General features: G+C 38.8%; 1 protein-coding gene across 1 annotated transcript in view; it reads left to right on the forward strand.

Moving 5' to 3' along the window:
- COL4A1 (collagen type IV alpha 1 chain) overlaps nt 1–16,894 on the forward strand; it is a 120,189-nt gene extending 103,295 nt beyond the window's left edge. The window contains exons 44-52 of the mRNA XM_050974377.1: nt 2,880–2,952; nt 3,653–3,724; nt 5,733–5,861; nt 7,270–7,368; nt 7,508–7,720; nt 8,476–8,653; nt 11,457–11,571; nt 12,198–12,370; nt 13,989–16,894. Coding sequence (XP_050830334.1) covers nt 2,880–2,952; nt 3,653–3,724; nt 5,733–5,861; nt 7,270–7,368; nt 7,508–7,720; nt 8,476–8,653; nt 11,457–11,571; nt 12,198–12,370; nt 13,989–14,070 — 1,134 coding nt within the window. The 3' untranslated portion in view covers nt 14,071–16,894. The remainder of the gene's footprint in view (nt 1–2,879; nt 2,953–3,652; nt 3,725–5,732; nt 5,862–7,269; nt 7,369–7,507; nt 7,721–8,475; nt 8,654–11,456; nt 11,572–12,197; nt 12,371–13,988) is intronic.
- Nucleotides 16,895–18,232: the final 1,338 nt, after the last annotated feature.

Raw genomic sequence — 18,232 nt, forward strand, 5'->3', positions numbered from 1 at the left:
GAATGAAGTATAATAGAACAGTCACCCAGAATAGTTGTCTTCTTTATTCTTTGTCTCAGGGTGTATGATCCCTTTTTCCACACTGAAAAATATGCTCTATTTTTTAACTTTTCATTCCTTCTTTCCTACTACACTGGGAATAGAGATCATTTAGCCCAGAGTAGAAGGTGGCTCAGAGAGGAACCTTATCACTCTCTACAACTCCCTGAAAGGAAGCTGTAGCCAGATTGGGATCGGTCTCTTTTCCCGAGTAACAAATGACAGGACAAGAAGAAATGGTCTCAGGTTATGCCAGGGGAGCTTTAGATTGTATATTGGGAAAAATTTATTCCCTGGAAGGGTGGTCAGGCATTAGAATGAGCTGCCCAGGGAAGTGGTGGACTCACCGTCCCTGGAAGTGTTCAAAAAAATGTGTGGATATAACACTTGCGGTGTTTGGTTTAGTGGTGAACATGGTGGTGCTGGGTTAATGTGGTTGGATTTGATGATCTTAGAGGTATTTTCCAATCTTAATGATTCTATTTAAAAAGGACAATAATAATAATAAAAATAATATTTATGGAAAAAAGGGAGAGAAAATTCCTAGTGTACAAAAGGAAGAAAGACTCAGGAATAAGGTCCTGATAGAAATGCAGGACTATAAAGGTCTACTTTATTTTTGATAATGCAAAGATCTAGTGCATCTTTTTCTGCATCCAGGAGTCACTTCACAGAGACTTTAGGGATTTGCTTCCATGTTCAGACCTTTTTATATTTGATACCATTCTGTACCATACCAGCTTTGAAGGTAGTAAATTCCAACATAACACTCCGGTATATTTTCCCTAGTTTAATAATTTGCACTGCTTTTGCAGAGAGCTAAATTTTTATACCTCAGGAAATTGTAAAGCTTTTCACTGGTTGATAGTCTGAGACTGTTTGCTGAGAAAGAATGGGAAATGCCTAAGGGTTTTGATTCCATGCCTTCAATCAGAAAAAATGTTTCACTATCCTTGAGCCATAATTCATAGTAGCAGGTTGTTAACTCAGTGTGAAATGCTGCAGTGAGAGTGATATTAAATATTAAGCTTCCTCTGGAGATACATACTAAGATGAGTTTCCACTGTTCCCAGTGTGACAGGCTCCTGCCCTGATTATGGCTCAATTGCTCATACAGGTCTCCAGGTGCATGGTTACCTATATCAGAGTGGAGATTTTGTTGCAACATGAGTGACACAACCTGTCCAAAACTTCTGTCCAAAGAAAGTAAATGCAGAGATCAGGCTGTGAAATACAAATCTCATGGTTTTTTCCTGTTCATTTTAGTGCTGAAATGGGATAAAAAACATTTTCCTGATACAGTTTTGTTCTGTTTGGAACAGATTCAAAAAGTTGTTTACCAGGCTGTATCTGATGAGAAAAAAAGTTTAGGAAATGCATGCTGTTATGGGAAAAGTATTTTGATGGAAAGCTTCCAATAAACGCCTCTTATACTCTTATAAATATTTTTTACTATTATAACTCTCTCTCTCTCTCTCTCCTCTCTCTCTCTCTCTCTCTCTCTCTCTCTCTTTATATATATATATATATATATACATATATGTATGTATGTATTTAAACCCCCCCTCTTTCAATGTGATTGACTCATAAGTGCCTTCTGAATGAAAGTTAGCCCTCCTGTTTTGGGCTTCAGAAGTTCACATATATGATACAAAGAGATGGCCATTTCTTTAAACAATCCTCTATATTGTGACTGTGACTGGAGGAAACTAGGGAATCTTACTTCATTCATGCCTTCCTTAGCACTCTTGAGAGTAGCCCTTCTTTTGTTTAACTTTGGAGTCTTTAGAAGTTTAACTGTTTGCATCCATTTTTAACTAGTCATCTCTTCTCCCTTTATAATCAGTGAAAAGAATTAGACATTTATTGTTCTTCTCACCTTAATATAAACATCTAACTTGCACTGAATGAAAAATCACTTCTGTGTGCCTATTCTATTGCTCTGCAAACATGATAAGATGACTTCTACTGTTGGTATTATTTTTCACTGGGTGTTCAATTCACATCCCCAGCTTCTGGTTGGTAGGTTACTTAGCAAAGGGATTTTATTTCTTTCCTCCACCTGTGTTCTGTGTTTTATTACATAGTGAACTATCACTGTCATACCAAATCAGCCAGGGAGAAACTCTAAACTATACTTACAAGCTTTTTGCAGATCTACAACAGACAAAAGAAAAAAATAAATTGGCAGCCATTTGAATGACTATTTACAGTGTCTTTTGAAAAAGGATCTTGGTTTTCCTTGAAGTGAGGCTACAGTGAACTTGTTACCATTAATTTCAGGGCTACAGTTTAGAATGCTGAAGGCAGAAGGAGGAGTTCCCATTGTGTTTGAAGTGCTTTAAGTCCTTGAGTGTTTTAGCCCTGTTGAAAAGTAAAAATCTCCAGAGAATTATAAATTGTTGAGCATATTTAATTTCATCCCATGTGTGAATGTAGAAGTTTTCAAGTCTGCTAGAATTACCTCATTTAATTATCTAACTAGCAACCTCCTGCTGGGACTGCACTGAAATTAGTATCTGCTGGGGTTTGTTCTTACAGATGTTTTTCATAATAATATGGTCTATAGTTGAGAACCTTTTTGCTGGCTGCAGTGCTAGTAGGATCTCATTCTGGTCTGGTATCTTTTGAGGCAAAAAATAGTTTAGAAAGAGCAAAGTGTCACTCCTGATCGTGTAGGAGAAACTTTACAGATAATCGAGGGAGAGAATGACCATTTCTTAAATTTAATGGCTTTGTCATATATATTTTTTTCGTAGGTTTCCAGTAATACACAGCCTACTTGAGAGTCATATCATAATACTGTAGGGTAACTATATTTCACATTTTCTTTTATGCAGGGTAGTCCTGGTTTGCCAGGAGGTGTTGGTCCAAAGGGTGATCTCGGACCTCCAGGAATTCCAGGTGTTCCAGGTGAGGAGGAAACTTAACATACTCCTGAAAAGTATGCAGAAAATGTCTCTTTCATATCCTTCCTCTCTCGCCCAAAGAATGTTCTCTCTCTGTTGTTAATTACTGAACAGGACACTGAAAGCTGCATCATAAAACATACAAAAGCATTGTGATTTTTCTTAAGATTTTTTTGTCTCTTGCTTATTCTTGCACTGCAAATATTAAATGTGCACTTCCTTTAAAAGATGGATGTAAAATCGATTGTTAGATGCTACCAGTCAAGAATCTTTAAGATTTTCTTTAGAATTGAAGAGGCAAATATTATACTTATATGTGAGGAAGTGAGTTCTGTATGTCTCTCTTGTTGAATAGATTCCTGCTAGTGTCACCATCATGTACATGAAAACACCAGGTGTATAAAAAATACAGTTATTACTAGAAAAAACATAATGCTTTTAATCTAGAGAATGATATTATTAAATTAAGAGAATTTTGAGGAGAAGGAAGAGAAAAAATAAGAGACGTATATTTTCAGTCATCATATAATTTGTGACTTAGTGGTGGTGTTTTTATCGTGTTCCTGCAAATAGTTAAAAAGTACTTGGGCTAATAAAGTCATGTCCTTGTCAGCATCATGGGGGTCATACATGATTATTCTACACATATGCTTCCAAATCAAGAAATTACTGAATTTTCATGCAAATATTTCCTTTGACTCCAGGTCCAAAAGGGACTCCTGGTTTCCCAGGCCTTAAGGGTGAGCGAGGTGACCAAGGTCTTCCTGGATCTAAAGGTACGATGAAGACTTGTGCTTTTTTCCCCCCAGATTTTTTTGGTAAAATGGTTATTATTTTGGTAAAATGGTTATTTTTTTATTTATTTGTTGTTATTTGTGGCTATAACTCCATCACCCTTTTGTTCTGTGTGAAAACTCAGAATATGAAACCAGGTATCATGTATCAGCATCTGAATGGTCCGATTAGAATCATAGAAGGATTTGGGTTTGAAGGGATCTTAAAAACCATCTAGTTTCAACCTGCCTGCCATGGGCAGGGAGATCTTTCACTAGACCAGGTTGCTCAGAGCCCCATCCAACCTAGCTTTGCATGCTTCCAGGGATAGAACTTCTGTAGCTTCTCTGGGAAACCTCTGTTCCAGTGCCTCACCACCCTCGCAGTAAAAAAAATTATCCTTAAGTCCAATCTAAATTCACACTCCTCCTGTAAACACTTCTTTTATTCACTCTGTGCCCCTTGCCCTGTCACTCCAGACCCTGGTAAAAAATCTCTCAGTCTTTCTTATAAGCCACTTTTGTAAACTGAAAGGCCACAGTGAGGTCTTCCCCGGGCCTTCTCTTCTTCAGGCTGAACAAGCCCTCTCTCAGCCTGTCTTCATAGAAGATCTCTTCTACCCCTCTGATCATTTTCATGGCCCTACTCTGGCCCTGCTCTAACATGCCCTCCTTGTACAGGGGACCCCAGAGATACAGATTAGAACCAATGGAATATAATATTCCAATATGACGCTCCAGGTGGGCTCTTATGGGAGCAGAGCAGAGGAGGAGCATTACTGGCCACACTTCTTTTCATGTAGCCCTGTATTGGCTTTCTGGGCTGCAAGCAGCCATGGCAGACTCACCCCATTTTTCATCTACTTGTTTTTCCCAAGTCCTTCTTGTGGAGTTCGGCTGTTTGTCTCTGTCCCCACGCACGCTTAGGATGGTTCTGGCAGGCTGTGTCTCAAAAGATGAGTCTGGACTCCAGGGTTTTTCGGTCTTCAGAATTGTTTATTATATCTTATTTGTAAAGTTCCTTCTCTGCCCGACTGGGATCTGACCAGCACGGCAGCCAAAGGCACTCTGGCCACCCCCAAGGCGGGCACATCTTTTATAACAAAAACTACGTATATCATATTTACTTTTTATCCCCAATACCTATCACCCTCGTCACCGGATACACTCTCGTCCCAGACCAATCCCCAAGTGCCAACACCACAGCAGAAGATGGATGACAAGAAGAAGAAAGAAGAGTCTTGTGACCTGCCTTGTTTCCTCCATCTTGTCTCCATAACCCCCCTGTACAAAAACCCCAAAGTCTGTAATTTACCCTATAACTACATTTTCCCTTCACCTTTCACACCCGGGTAATTCCCACAGGTTCCATCTCCTCATACATCGGTGGCACATCCCTAGATGGATCAAAATCAAGCCACCAAGTGCTTTTGGCAACATTCCAAGACCCCCAAGCCCCCCAAGGGTTCTCTCGGTAGCTCTGGACATCAGGAGTGATGTTCTGGGTTCCCACACTTCTCTGCAGGGCTGTTTCAATCCATTCATCCTCCAGTCTGTACTGATACTGTGGATTGCTCTGGCCCATGTATAAGACCTTGCACTTGGCCTTGCACTTTTTGAACTTCATGAGGTTCCCACTGGCCCACTTGTCACACATGTCAGGGTGCCTCAGGATGGCATCCCTTCCTTCCAGCATATTGACTACACCACTCAGCTTGGGACTGTTTGCGAACTTGATGAGACAGCTCCATGCAGCCTCAGGTCTGGACAGCTATTTCAGTCCATGAGAAGTCTGCTTGGCTGGAGATATCCTCATAGATAGGCTTCAATTTGGGAAGCTTTGCAGCTTTGTTCACTTGTAAAGTCTAGGACGTGTTGATGTCTTGTGACTATGTGTGACAGGCTCCAGTCTCTGACTGTATAAATGGCAATACAAGGGAACTTTTTTTTTCTTTTTTTTAAAATTGTGCTATACTAAATTCATGCTGATTTTGTTGGTTGATTTCCACAGGCTTACAAGGTCCACCAGGCCCACCAGGTCCTTTCCAGCTTATTAAAGGGGATCCTGGCTTGCCTGGACCTGTAGGACCAGTTGGTCTCAAGGGATTCCCAGGACTTCCCGGTCCCAAAGGACAGCAAGGTGAGAGTTTCTAATTTGCCAGTAGAAACACATTTTTTGTAATGTAAAATAGTCAAAGGTAGGCTAGATACTACAAGATTTTTGGTATAATATTATCCAATTTTTGTAAGCCACTTAAATTGTGTCAGTGATGAAGAAGCTCCTTTTTGAAGCTCATCCAAAACAGATGCCTTCCTGGTGATTTCTTTATAGGCTCTCACTCTGCAGGCATCACATCAGTGTCTGAAATCAGCAGCAGGCAGAATGACTTGCAGCACTCTGCTTATCCTTTCCCCAAAATTTATTTGTTACGGTGTCTTCTGTCATTAGTCTCGAATCCAAACTTAATTACTGTGTGCCTCTGGGAGAAGAAAGCATGAGGAAGAACACTTGATGCTGGAATGAAAAGTAATTCCAGAGGAAACTTTTTTCATGGTCCTGGATTTCTTCTTTTGGTCCAGATATTGCAATTTTTATAAAGAGTAGGTAAACTGCAAAAATGAAACACATCAACAAATAAGAGAATGGAGCAAGTGGTAGGAAAAATGAAATGCTGGCACAAGGACATGTTGTTCAGAATGATGGGACATGGAGAATGGGAGCTCAGGAGTGTTAAGATTCTAGGGAAAGCTTTTTTCCTGAATGATTTATGTTGAGTTGGTGGCGAATTACAGTGGAGGATAATGAATATCTTCTTTCTGGTTAATATAGTAGATATGAAAGTTTTCTCTTGAAGGTGATGATACAACTCTGCAACTGCTTTCCTTTAGGAAATAGCTGTGAAACAGTCTCGCTGATTGAACACAGCATGGGTTTGCATGTGCGGAATCCATTGCTCTGTCACTAGGAGTCAGTTCAGTACATCAACACAGTGCTTCTTTTTGGGTGATCAGGAAAAGGAAAGCTCTGAGTGTCTAAAGCTTCTGATGAGTCATAGAAATATTGCTATAGTGCTGATGGTATTAACTTCCTTTTCCTGAAGTCAGATTTGCTGAGTTTATGTAGGATTCGTAGCATCCCTAAAATTGATAAAGGAAGAGATAAAATATGTCTGAATTGGGAAGAAGCTAAGACGATGCCCATTTTCCCCACTGTTCATGACCCTCCTTTGTTATGATCTATTTTTGATTTTTGAGAGAGAAGAGATTCCTTTTCATATTCCAGGCAAATGCTAGTTTGTTTAGAAACATGCTCTCTCCTTACTTCTCCTTCTCTCCTAGAGAATCACTTAGCCTGCAGTAACCCTCATATATTCTCTGGTATGCACTGAATCTGCAGGATTTTAGTTTATGCTGAGGCACACCTATGCTGTAATGTATTAAAAGCCAAAACATCAGAACTAACATGAAATAATATCCAGTAATAATTATTCAACAGGGGTGACAGGACCCTGTTCAATATTATTTGAATATTATTTGTTTTTCAACAGGGGTGACAGGACCTTCAGGTGTACCTGGACCACCTGGTAGTCCAGGGTTTGATGGTCAGCCTGGGCAGAAAGGAGAAGCTGGTCCTTTTGGTCCCCCAGGTAAGTCCCTGCATTCTTCAAAAACTTGATTCCTTCATGGAAAAATAACACATGGTGTGAATGTATCTAATTTCACTTTAGTTATGTAGGGGTAGTACTGCTGTCTGCATAAATAAAAAGAAGCCTCTCTGTGTTGTAGGGCCCAGAGGATTTCCTGGTCCACCTGGCCCTGATGGCTTGCCTGGGGCTATGGGCCCACCAGGGGCACCATCTGTTGCTCATGGCTTCCTTGTTACCAGACACAGTCAAACCATTGAGGAACCGTCGTGTCCGTTTGGAACGAGGCTGATTTACCACGGCTACTCCTTGCTTTATGTACAAGGCAATGAAAGAGCGCATGGCCAAGATCTGGGTAAGTGGAGACCAAATTAGAATTCCCTTAAAATTCATTACAAACCAAATGCTGCTCTCATTTGTACCACTGCATTGAGCAAATCTGTGTAATTGCTCTGGCTCAGACCTAGGCATCCCAGAACAAGGAAGATGTTGCTATACCACAGTAGATACAACACCTAGTTACTGAGATGGCTCACAGGGTCTTGGACAGTCTGCTGGAACTGGGTTTGCTCAGCCTTAACAGATATTTATGGGGGGGGCCTTTATTGCAGTCTGCAGCTGTCTACAGGAAGGGTAGAGAGTATGGAGTCCCTTTTCAGAGGGCCTCAGTGACAGAAGCAGCAATGGACCACAAGTATGAGACACATTTAGTGAAACATAAATAAAAGCTTTTTTATCATGCTGATGGTCAACCACTGGAATGGAACCCCAGAGAGGTGGTTGAATTTCTTGTCTTTGGATTTCCTCAAAACTCAACTAAATCTGGACCCAAGAAACCAGATCTAACTGGCCAGGCAGTAGGATAGATGACCTCTAGAGGTCTATTCCAACCTAATGTATTCTGTAATTGTACAGGCAAGACTGGACTACTCCCTTTCCTTGTCCTGTTCATTCTTCATGAAGCTAAGAGAATTCACTTCCTCTGAGAAAACTGGGCCATCCAGAGCAAGTGTTCTCTGCCTTTTTTAGCTGCTCCTGGAAATAATTGTTAGGCAGTTGGCGGTGGCTTTACAAAACTGTTAAGAAATAACCTTTCACTTAACATTTCAGGCACAGCAGGAAGCTGTCTTCGTAAATTTAGTACCATGCCTTTCTTATTCTGCAATATCAACAACGTCTGTAATTTTGCATCAAGGAATGACTACTCCTACTGGCTGTCTACTCCTGAGCCCATGCCAATGAATATGGCTCCTATCACTGGTGATAATATCAGACCATTCATCAGCAGGTATGGTTTCAGTTCTGCTGTATTTATAAAGTGAAAAAGCCTGTGGAAAGACCATAGGGTACTTTATTTTTCTGGACAAGGTTTTGAATCTGTATATTTTTATTTCTTGCCTTTAAATTTAAAGTTTGAATTCTTTTGATGAAATGTTTCAAAGTGTGCGTGTGTTCAGTTTAGACTTTGATCAAAAATAAATCCATCTTGGGGGAAACCCAAGCAAATAGAATAGCCTATTTTGAGTATAATTGAAATGAAAAGATATACTTTGAAATGTTGTCTTGCAAAAGCTGTGATGTACTTTGAAGGAGAAAAAGTTTTGCATTTTTTCACAATTCTTGTCTGAAACACTTCTGGTTTTTGACTAGCCATAGCTAGAAGCTTTTTAGGGCTCAGTTTCCTTTTGTTTGAAAATGGTAGCATTTTTATCATACAGTAGACTGACAGGCTTCTTCCATTGTTTTAGACATTCTGCTTGAATACAGCTGTTATTGTCTGAATTAAAGGAAACAATTGCAAAATCAATCATCTATTTTTTTAATAATTCCAGATTCACAGCTAGTATAAAGTGTGGTGCTTATATCAGAGACATAACTGTTCTGCATCAATGCGGTGTTGAACTTTTGGTCCATTTGAAATTTTAAGATCACTAGAAAACCTCTTCTGGCATAATATGTCCAGTGCTGATGGCAGAGTTGTGAGCAAGAGTGTGGCAAACTGCCCCACCATTAGATATGAGTCTGACAAGGGAATCTTCAGCTTACAGCTTAAGTGATGATCATTAGATATAGGCATTACTATCCTTTCTGTCATTGTTTCCAATTTGTATCAGCTCTTGCTGATCCCTCTTCCAGCCATATTTAATGAATTGGAGAGGAGTTTGCTGGTAATGATTTCTGAGGTACATCCAAGAGAAAGGACAATCCAAATCAGCAGTAGATTGTATTCTGGACATCTTGGGTGTTCGAAAAGCTATATGGCTCTACTGCAAAACATTTGATACTTATTTTGCATAGTGGAATTCATCTTGGATCTGCAGTTGTACTCTGTATTCTTACTTTTGGTCTAGTACCAAAGAAGTTGGTATGTTTTGAAAATGAATGGGCAGATTGAGGACAAGATTCTCAAGAGAGACTATAGCTTTTGTTGGTCTTAAATTTTTGCTTGTTCATTGCATGTGAATGGAAGGGGCTTGACTCTCAGAAAAAATTCAAGTTGCCAGCCTCTGAAGTTCATATTCCTTTTATGCCATCCCATATCATGCAAAATAGCCTTTAACAGTCACATTTGAAACTCTTGTTGAAGGAGGTACTAACCAACACTTTGCTTTATCTTATGCCTACGGATTAGCTTTTGCACCGTAAGAACGCGTAAGTGCGTATATGTATGTACATGTGTGCGTGTGTGCATGTATGCTTATGTGGTTTTCTCCTCATAGCACTGAGTGAAATAGTTGAAATATTCATTTTAGAAAACTAGCAGAGAATCTGGAAGACTCTTCTTTCAATTTATTTTATTAGTTGATGCTTTTTAACCAACAGTTTTCCCTGTCCAAATGTAGAAAATGTGTAGAAGGGTCACTTGCTGCCTTGAATCATAGGACTTCTTTTCCTGTAAGGCCTTCTACTGAAATACCAGAAATCTCTTGAAGCAAAGCAGAGCTCCAAGAATAGAGGCAGCTTTACATTCCTTCTTTTAACTTACTCTTTCATTGATTGTTTCTTAAAATAACTCTCTTGCTTCTGCGCTAAAGATGAAGGCAGTAGGTATGAAAGCAGTCTTCACAAGGCAGAAATAGAAGGCTTTCATTCTGAATACCTTTGCTACTCTGCATTTTCCAGAATCCAACTTAATCCATTTTGCACTTGATTCTTTTCCCTGCTCTGATAACAGGAATCAGACTGTTTAGTTTTGAATAATTTTCTTAATTGCTAACTGCAGCAGCCAGTTGAAGAATTGTACAAGGAAAAACTGATTATATCTACCAAATTCCTTATTACCAGCCCACATATTAAAATTCCAGCCCAGCTCGTGGGCTTTTTATGATTCTGTAGAGGAATGATTGGTCATCAGATTATTCAGTAACCTAGCAGTTCTGAAACATGAGGAATTTATCTAAAGTAAAAGAACTGGTGCTGCATGCCTTTCTGGAGAATTGCTCTGAAATTTGTTGTGCTAGTTACTTTGCTGGAAATCTCTTACTGGAGATACAGACCACAAATGTAAATAAAAAATACTTTCAAGGAAAATGCATGGCAAAGAGTCTGCATTAGATTAGATTAGCAGTGATTGCCTTTGTAAGACATTTTCCAGAGAGATGGCTTTTTCTCTGGAAGTCAGAGCTAAGTTTAGGGTGATGAATTGCTGTTACTTGCTTCTGATCAGAGTAGACCACTTTTAAGTGATACTTGCTGAGATATAGTGTTTGGCTGTTTGCCCCCATGTTCATGACATTGACCACTTTTAGAAACTACAGTACAAACAGGACTAGAAAAAGAAAAGTACATGTAAATATTCAGATAAGAGGTCTCTTGTTCTTTTCTCATAGGAAAGCTAATAGGAATAAGACTTAATAGTTGAACTGTCTCTAAGTAAGGGAGAAATTAGAAGTTTATCAAATAAATTAGAAATTAACAAAAAAGAAAGAAGAACCAGTTGGCTATTTTTCTAAATGAAACATTGTGATTTTCCTTTGGTTTTGAACATGGCAACATTTTCTATTTCAAGATTCCATAAAGAAAGTAGTTTCTGAATAAAGAGCTATTAATCCTTAAGTGCACGCAGCTCATTCATGTCTTGGTCCTTCTAGATGCTCTGTGTGTGAAGCTCCTGCTATGGTAATAGCTGTTCACAGTCAAACAATTCAAATACCACCGTGTCCTGAAGGCTGGAGCTCACTTTGGATTGGTTACTCCTTTGTCATGGTAAGTGCACTGGGACATACTCTGAGCTGAGGAAAGCATTTGTTTTAGGGTTTTGATCTATGGAAATTTAGTATCTGACTCTATCCCTTCAGGTTTTAGGAGGACATTAGACCTCCACCCTTGGTAGTGACTTCAAAAAGAACCTGATCATTTCCCCAGGCAAAGCCTGGGCATGGTCTGAGACACAGCTGGATCCAGGGCTGTTAGCACTTGGCAATGGGAGAGAGGCCACTGTTGATGTGGGGTGAGAATGGAGTTAAGCTATTCAGATAAAAGCCATACCAGACCTTATGCCTCCTGGGCAAGAGCTAGCCCTGGCATGTTGCTTACATAGACATAACTTGTGTCCTGCTGTCTCCCGAAGGACTTCTGTGCATACAGCTGTCCCTGAAGCTGATATTGCTCATGTGTCATGCTGCTGTTGAGTGAGAGAACCCAATGCCATCTCTGGAGTCTTCAGCTCCCCCTTCTCGTTCCTCAGGAGCTGAGCAACAAAACAGAGTAGATGGACAGAACAGAGGACAGGGAGGGAAGTGTGAAGAAATATTTGTGCGAGAGGGTTCATTGCACTTGTAGCAGAAGAGGTAGAGAGTCCCTCTCTGACCAATGCTTTTGCCTTTTCCCAGCACACCAGTGCTGGTGCGGAGGGCTCTGGCCAGGCCCTGGCATCCCCTGGCTCCTGCCTGGAGGAGTTCCGCAGCGCTCCCTTCATTGAATGCCATGGCCGGGGCACCTGCAATTACTATGCAAATGCTTACAGCTTCTGGCTTGCCACTATAGAAAGGAATGAGATGTTCAGGTAAGTTCCTGATTTATTTATCACTCTTTGGGACTCAGTTTAGCCTTATCACTGAAAAAAAGAAGTATTTTTTGAATGTAATACAGGTTCAAGTATTGGCTGTCCACCAGCCAGTTAATTTACATAGTTAATTACTTTTGTAACAGAAAGAAAAAAAGTTAGTAGCTTTTGGGGGAATTATTGAATGCATCATCAGTTAGTGTTTGCAATATGTGTCATTTGTATAGTGTATTTTGCTTTTCAGAATAATCTAACAATGTTCACAATTCCACTATGTTTCTGATTGTATTCACCAAGTGGTAACTGGGATAGGCTGACATACTGATTTAAATTAGATTAGAATATAACATTTCCTGTAAATGGACATTAACATATAATAGAACTACTTGCAATTTGTACAGGTGTTAAACTAAGTGAGTTGAACAATTATTTACCTTTCCCTAATGTTAGAGGAAGTATGTTTGAGTAAAATGCAGTTGGTGGTAATAGGCTTTCTTTTGGTCTCCTGCACATGAATATTTTTCAACACAGGGTATTTGCTCTATATGAATGTTACTAATATGTTGGAATATAGGTCAGTTCCCATGTCTGCATAGCTTAACTGGTCAGCAGACATTCCTCTGGAGTGCAGGTAATCACCCTCTTCCACCACAGTCCTGACTGCTTTGTCTCTTCGTGTCTTCTGTCTGGATCTGTGAATGCTGCCTTGCCTGTCTCAGAATGAAGCAGGCTGTTTAGCCAGTTTTCACTCTTTGTTTATCAGATAGCTGTCAATGGCATAGGTAGAAAAACTGAGCACTGAGACTGAGTATTGATGGGGATGTAATAATCTCATCAACCAGAAAAACTACAACCACAACCACCCCACCACTGGGGTAAGCCCTGGATCCCTAGGAAAGAGGAAAGCTGGTCAGAAGAAAATTTAGATTGAGCACTACAGTTGTTTCTATTCCTTGAGTCCTACCCTGAGACCTCTCACTTCACACGCTTTTCTGGCTGCAAACTCTGCATCAGATTAATAAAATAATCCCAGATCTGGGGACCTGCCCTGCTATCAGAAATCAGAAATACTCCTCAATTTCCTGTACACTCATAATCTTTTTTAATGAAAATTATTAAATACAAACACATCTATGTCTGAGAATGATTTATTTCTAGTTACTAGGTGTAATTCCTTGAGACAGATTAGAGACTCAAGGCTTTGGTTTGTGTTTCTATATGACATCACATAATTTCTTTTGCCAGCTTTTCATTCGTCTTTAAAGTCACATGAGTCAGCAGAAAATCATAAACAGTCAAATTTCAGCTTCTTTGCCAATTTTATTTTATTACCCAAATTCTAGATTGTTTTCAAACTGCTCTTTTAACAGATGGTGTTCTAGGTTAAGGAAATGTTATGCCTTGTGAAAGAACTGGATTCTTCAGTAAGTGTATGATGTTTAAAACTAGTCTTACGATAGTTTGTGACCAAACTTGGAAGTGATTGCACACTGGAGAACTTAGGAGCACCTTCTTGATTCAGCAAAGGCTGGAAGGGAGACTTGCATTCCAAGCTGGTGTTGTCAGTTATGAACCTGAAAATTGTTAATGGGTCTTTTAATTTCTTTCTTTCCCGTAGGAAACCGACTCCCTCAACCTTGAAAGCCGGGGATCTACGCTCAAATGTTAGCCGTTGTCAAGTCTGTATGAGAAAAACATAATGACTTTTGAATTTCAACTAATTTCACACAATATGGTGCTATTTGTTTAACAGCAATGAAGCCTAGACATATATCATATGTACCTCATTGTTGTCCAATATGAAAACAGTAAAGTGCCTTTTAGGAATTTGCATAACTAACACACACTGCTTTACTGGCCCTGTCCTTGCTAAAGAAGAAAAGAGACAACAAAAATAAGCTTCAAATGTTGACATGCCAAATGGCACTTTTGATCAAAGTATATGTATTTTTTATATAAATGCAATGCACTGATAGAATAAAAAGTCAGCATTTATCCAGAAAAAAATGCAAAGGTGCTAGGAGGTATGCAGTTCTGCCTTATACTGTTTGACCCCCCTTTCTCATTCTTGTATTATATATTTAGATTCATTTTTCTTCCCCAGATAAGTTTGTTACTGTTATCTAGGTGTCTTAAAATCCCAGACTCTTGGGTATGTACTTATTGTTCTTGTACAAAGAAATACTAATGTAAAAAAGAGGTTTGGGATTACAGACTGTGGTTAAGCAACATGTAACCATCTTTTCACAACATAGAGTGCCATCCTGCAAACCTTTGCTTCTGTTTGTAGCCTTTAGTGCTGTCACTATTAATGGGTCTACATCTAGAAGAGATTGCCAAATTGGCTTCACAAATAGGCAAGTAAGTGTTTCTGCTATGTTGGTACTATGCAGCTTCTTTGTGCAGTAGAACAAACTTTCCTGTGGAATAAAGAATGATCCAGCAATGGTCAAGAAAAAATATATATATAAATATTTTAGTAATTTATATAGATATTAACCATTAGGCAAATCAAGCTCTAAGTTTATCATATCAAAAAGAAGCTTACGAAATTTTTCTTCTTTTCATTGTCATGAATTAGGTGTTAAATGCCAAAATATGATGTGAAATGTTCATTTTACATAGCCATTTCAATGCTGAAGTTGCAGAGACTGAACCCAGGTTAATAGTTATTTGTGTTTATAATAGTAAATTCTGCTTTGAGCTTATAGTCTTTATTCTGTATTTAATATTTTTCAGGGTTTTAAACACTACTCACACACTGAATTACTTGATTTTGAAAAGTATAAGGCCTTAATTTTGTTAATATTGTGCCAAAAAATCTCTTCGAAGTGGCCTCAGAAATATTTCTAAAGAATTTCTATGCAATGATACCATTGTTTGAGCATGTCTGTGTCCAAAAATGTTTTATGGACTATTACCATGCAAATACCAAAAGATTTTTGCAAATGCCAAGGCCTTTGTGTAATTTCTTACATGTGTATTTCTTAAAAATTCAAGTTTGTAATAAAACTATTTGTGTAAAAAAAAAAAAAACAGAAGCAAGAAAGATATTTTTACTAATTTGTTATTAGCATTCATTCACAGCAATTAATTAATTTTAATAAGCCACCAATAAATGCAAAAGCTTGATGCAATCATAGATGATTTTTGTTTTGCACATCTTGCGATGTACAAAGCATCTTCTAAAGGGGGAAACAGGGCACTGTACTGACACCTCTGTTGTTATCTTGTAAGAACTGAAACTGATAGATGAAACATGAGAAACTTATCACTGAAATGTATTTGATACGAACACATTACAAAAATCTGCTAAATTCATCTCAGCTCATGGGAATCAACAAATTATGCACATTTTTCACTTTTCGTTTGAATGTTTTGTGCACAAACAGAACTGAATTGTCCAGAATAAAACTTAAGATATCTCATATAACTTTGCTTTTAAGTAAGCAAGGTGAATCTTGGCTCTGGTTGAAGAGGAAATGGGCCATGCTACAGTTTTCCTTGGCAAAAGCGCATAATTTGCTGAAGTTTCATGTTGTTTTCCAAAATTTGTGAAGACACTGCGGCTGCTGCTGCTGTTTTGAACTTGTCTTTCACTTAAAATCCTTCAGGACATTTCTCTGACCAAATGGCTGAAGGTTCCTGCATAGAAATTGGCCATTTCATTTAGCTAAGTCTCATGGAAGTTATGACACTTGATAATCTTATAAAAGACCAGTCCTCACAAAAGTTCCTTTTTAGTCTTTAAGATAAAACAGTCTGATTATGCCTGAGCAGCCTCATGCAGTTTTCCCAAGGACTCTTGACATCTAGAAGAAGAGAAGACTATAAGGTGACTCCTTGTGGCATCTAGGAAACATTATTCAAAAATTGAGTCTTCCCTGACTCAGAGCATCCAAACTGCTGCTCACAGTCTACGTTTTATCTCCTAGTCAGGTAGGGATTTAATTTGCTCATATTGTCTTAGAACTGGCAGACAGTTGGGTTTATAAAGTTCTTCATGTATGCTTAAATCAGCTTGGTGTGTCTGAACCTTTGTCTTCTCAGTTGGGAGCATTTGGAAACAAGGTCCTTTGAAAATTTTTGAAAACTGCTTGAGCAGTAATTTGATGTCTTCCTTATCTAATAGTAATTTATTCTATAACCTCCAGCTCATATAATGACCTAAACCATTCTCTTGCTAAAGATGCTATTTCTTCTTCTGTCCATCACTAAACTTTTTGGTGCTTATTGAATATCAGTCAGATCTCCTGAAAATGTGTGAATGCTAGATTTTGATGCCCTGGGTGAGGAAGAGCTTGTGTGAAACACTCCCTTGCTTTCAAAACCTCTTAAGTACCCCATATTCAGGCATTTATGGCCAGTGTTGTGGCTGCAATAAAGTTCGTCGTGTGAACAGGCAACTGCTAAGTCATCAGTTATTCAAATTGTCTTGCAGAAGCTTCAATTTCAGGAGAACATTTTTGAGTGCAGTACTTGAAGAGTCGCTGTCATGTTCCAAATAAATTCATTTCTAAACCAGCAGGTGGTGCCCTTGCTCTCTTTGCGGTAACACTGGGACGGACAGCTTTACACTAACAAATACCTTGGTCTCTCATCTGCTAACATGACCCTGCTGAATATATGACCATTTTCTCATGTCTCCATCTCTACTTTGACATATTCTAGTCACCAGCATTTTTTCCTTTTGAAATAGGAATGGATCAGTTTTCAATTAAAGAAATTTCTATACATGCTGCAGAATAAAAATGTAATATAATTCAGTGATCCAATAGATATTTTGAAGCAAATGATGTCTTAGCCTGTGTGTCTTTTCTGATAAATGTACATTCAGTTTATAAGTATATCTCTTGTTTCATAGTGGTAACTTCCTTGATGAAATACTCTTTTTTCTGTGTAACAGGACTCTTGAGAACAATATCCCCATACTAGGCTCCCAGAAAAGTGATTGTATTCCTCATGACTAAAATTGTATATTTGCCTGAGTTTTTGAGAATTTCTTTCCTATTTCCCATGTTTTATAAATCTGTAATAATCTGCACTAACTGCATAAGGTGACACATAAACATGGAGCCAGGCTTGTGGATCTCAGAGCACCAGCTAAATAGAAGATACAGCGCCTGGCAAAAAGAAAGACCACTGACTAATTGAAATGGCAGCTACCTCAGCACCTGCCTGCATCTCCATCCCTTACTCTGCAAAGGTGCTTGGCCAAGCCTGCACTGGGACTTCTGGAAGGAGACCAGCAGCATTTTCTCAGAGGTTGCAGTGGAGCTCATCTCTCTCTGCTGGTCATGTCAGTGCAGTGATGTGCTGCCCACTGCTTTTTCACCTCTTCATATAGAAATTATCTTTCTTATGACCTTCACATTCTGAATTAGATAAGAGTGAGAACATGAGAGACCGGGGTGGATCTTTAAATGTGTATTTCGAGCTCAGACAAATGCTGACACCGGTGATGGATGGTCTGGGATATAATTAATAGTTATTAAGAAAAGAAGTGGCTACATGGAAGTGTTCAGCCTGTCAGTTTCAGAGGTAAGATGGTAGAGAGAAGGAAATAATTCCACCCATCCATTAGTAAAAGTATAGTATGAAAATTTTTGAATTTAATAATATTGCTGAATATTTAGTAATATTGCTGAAGTCTCTACAGCGTAATTATAAACAAAAAATATTGTACAAACTTACTTTTAGCACTAACACTAAACAAGAAGCACGTGTTCTTTGTGAAAGATGTACTAACAAAACAACCTCAAAAAAATTTCCTGGAAGTATCATCTTTAAACCATTCTCCTTCTTCAGAGTGTCAGAGGAAAATCCTTAAAAAACATGCAGAGGGGAGTGTGTGGGTTTTGG

This window comes from Serinus canaria, chromosome 1, assembly GCF_022539315.1.
Source record: "Serinus canaria isolate serCan28SL12 chromosome 1, serCan2020, whole genome shotgun sequence".
Taxonomy (NCBI): Eukaryota; Metazoa; Chordata; class Aves; order Passeriformes; family Fringillidae; genus Serinus; species Serinus canaria.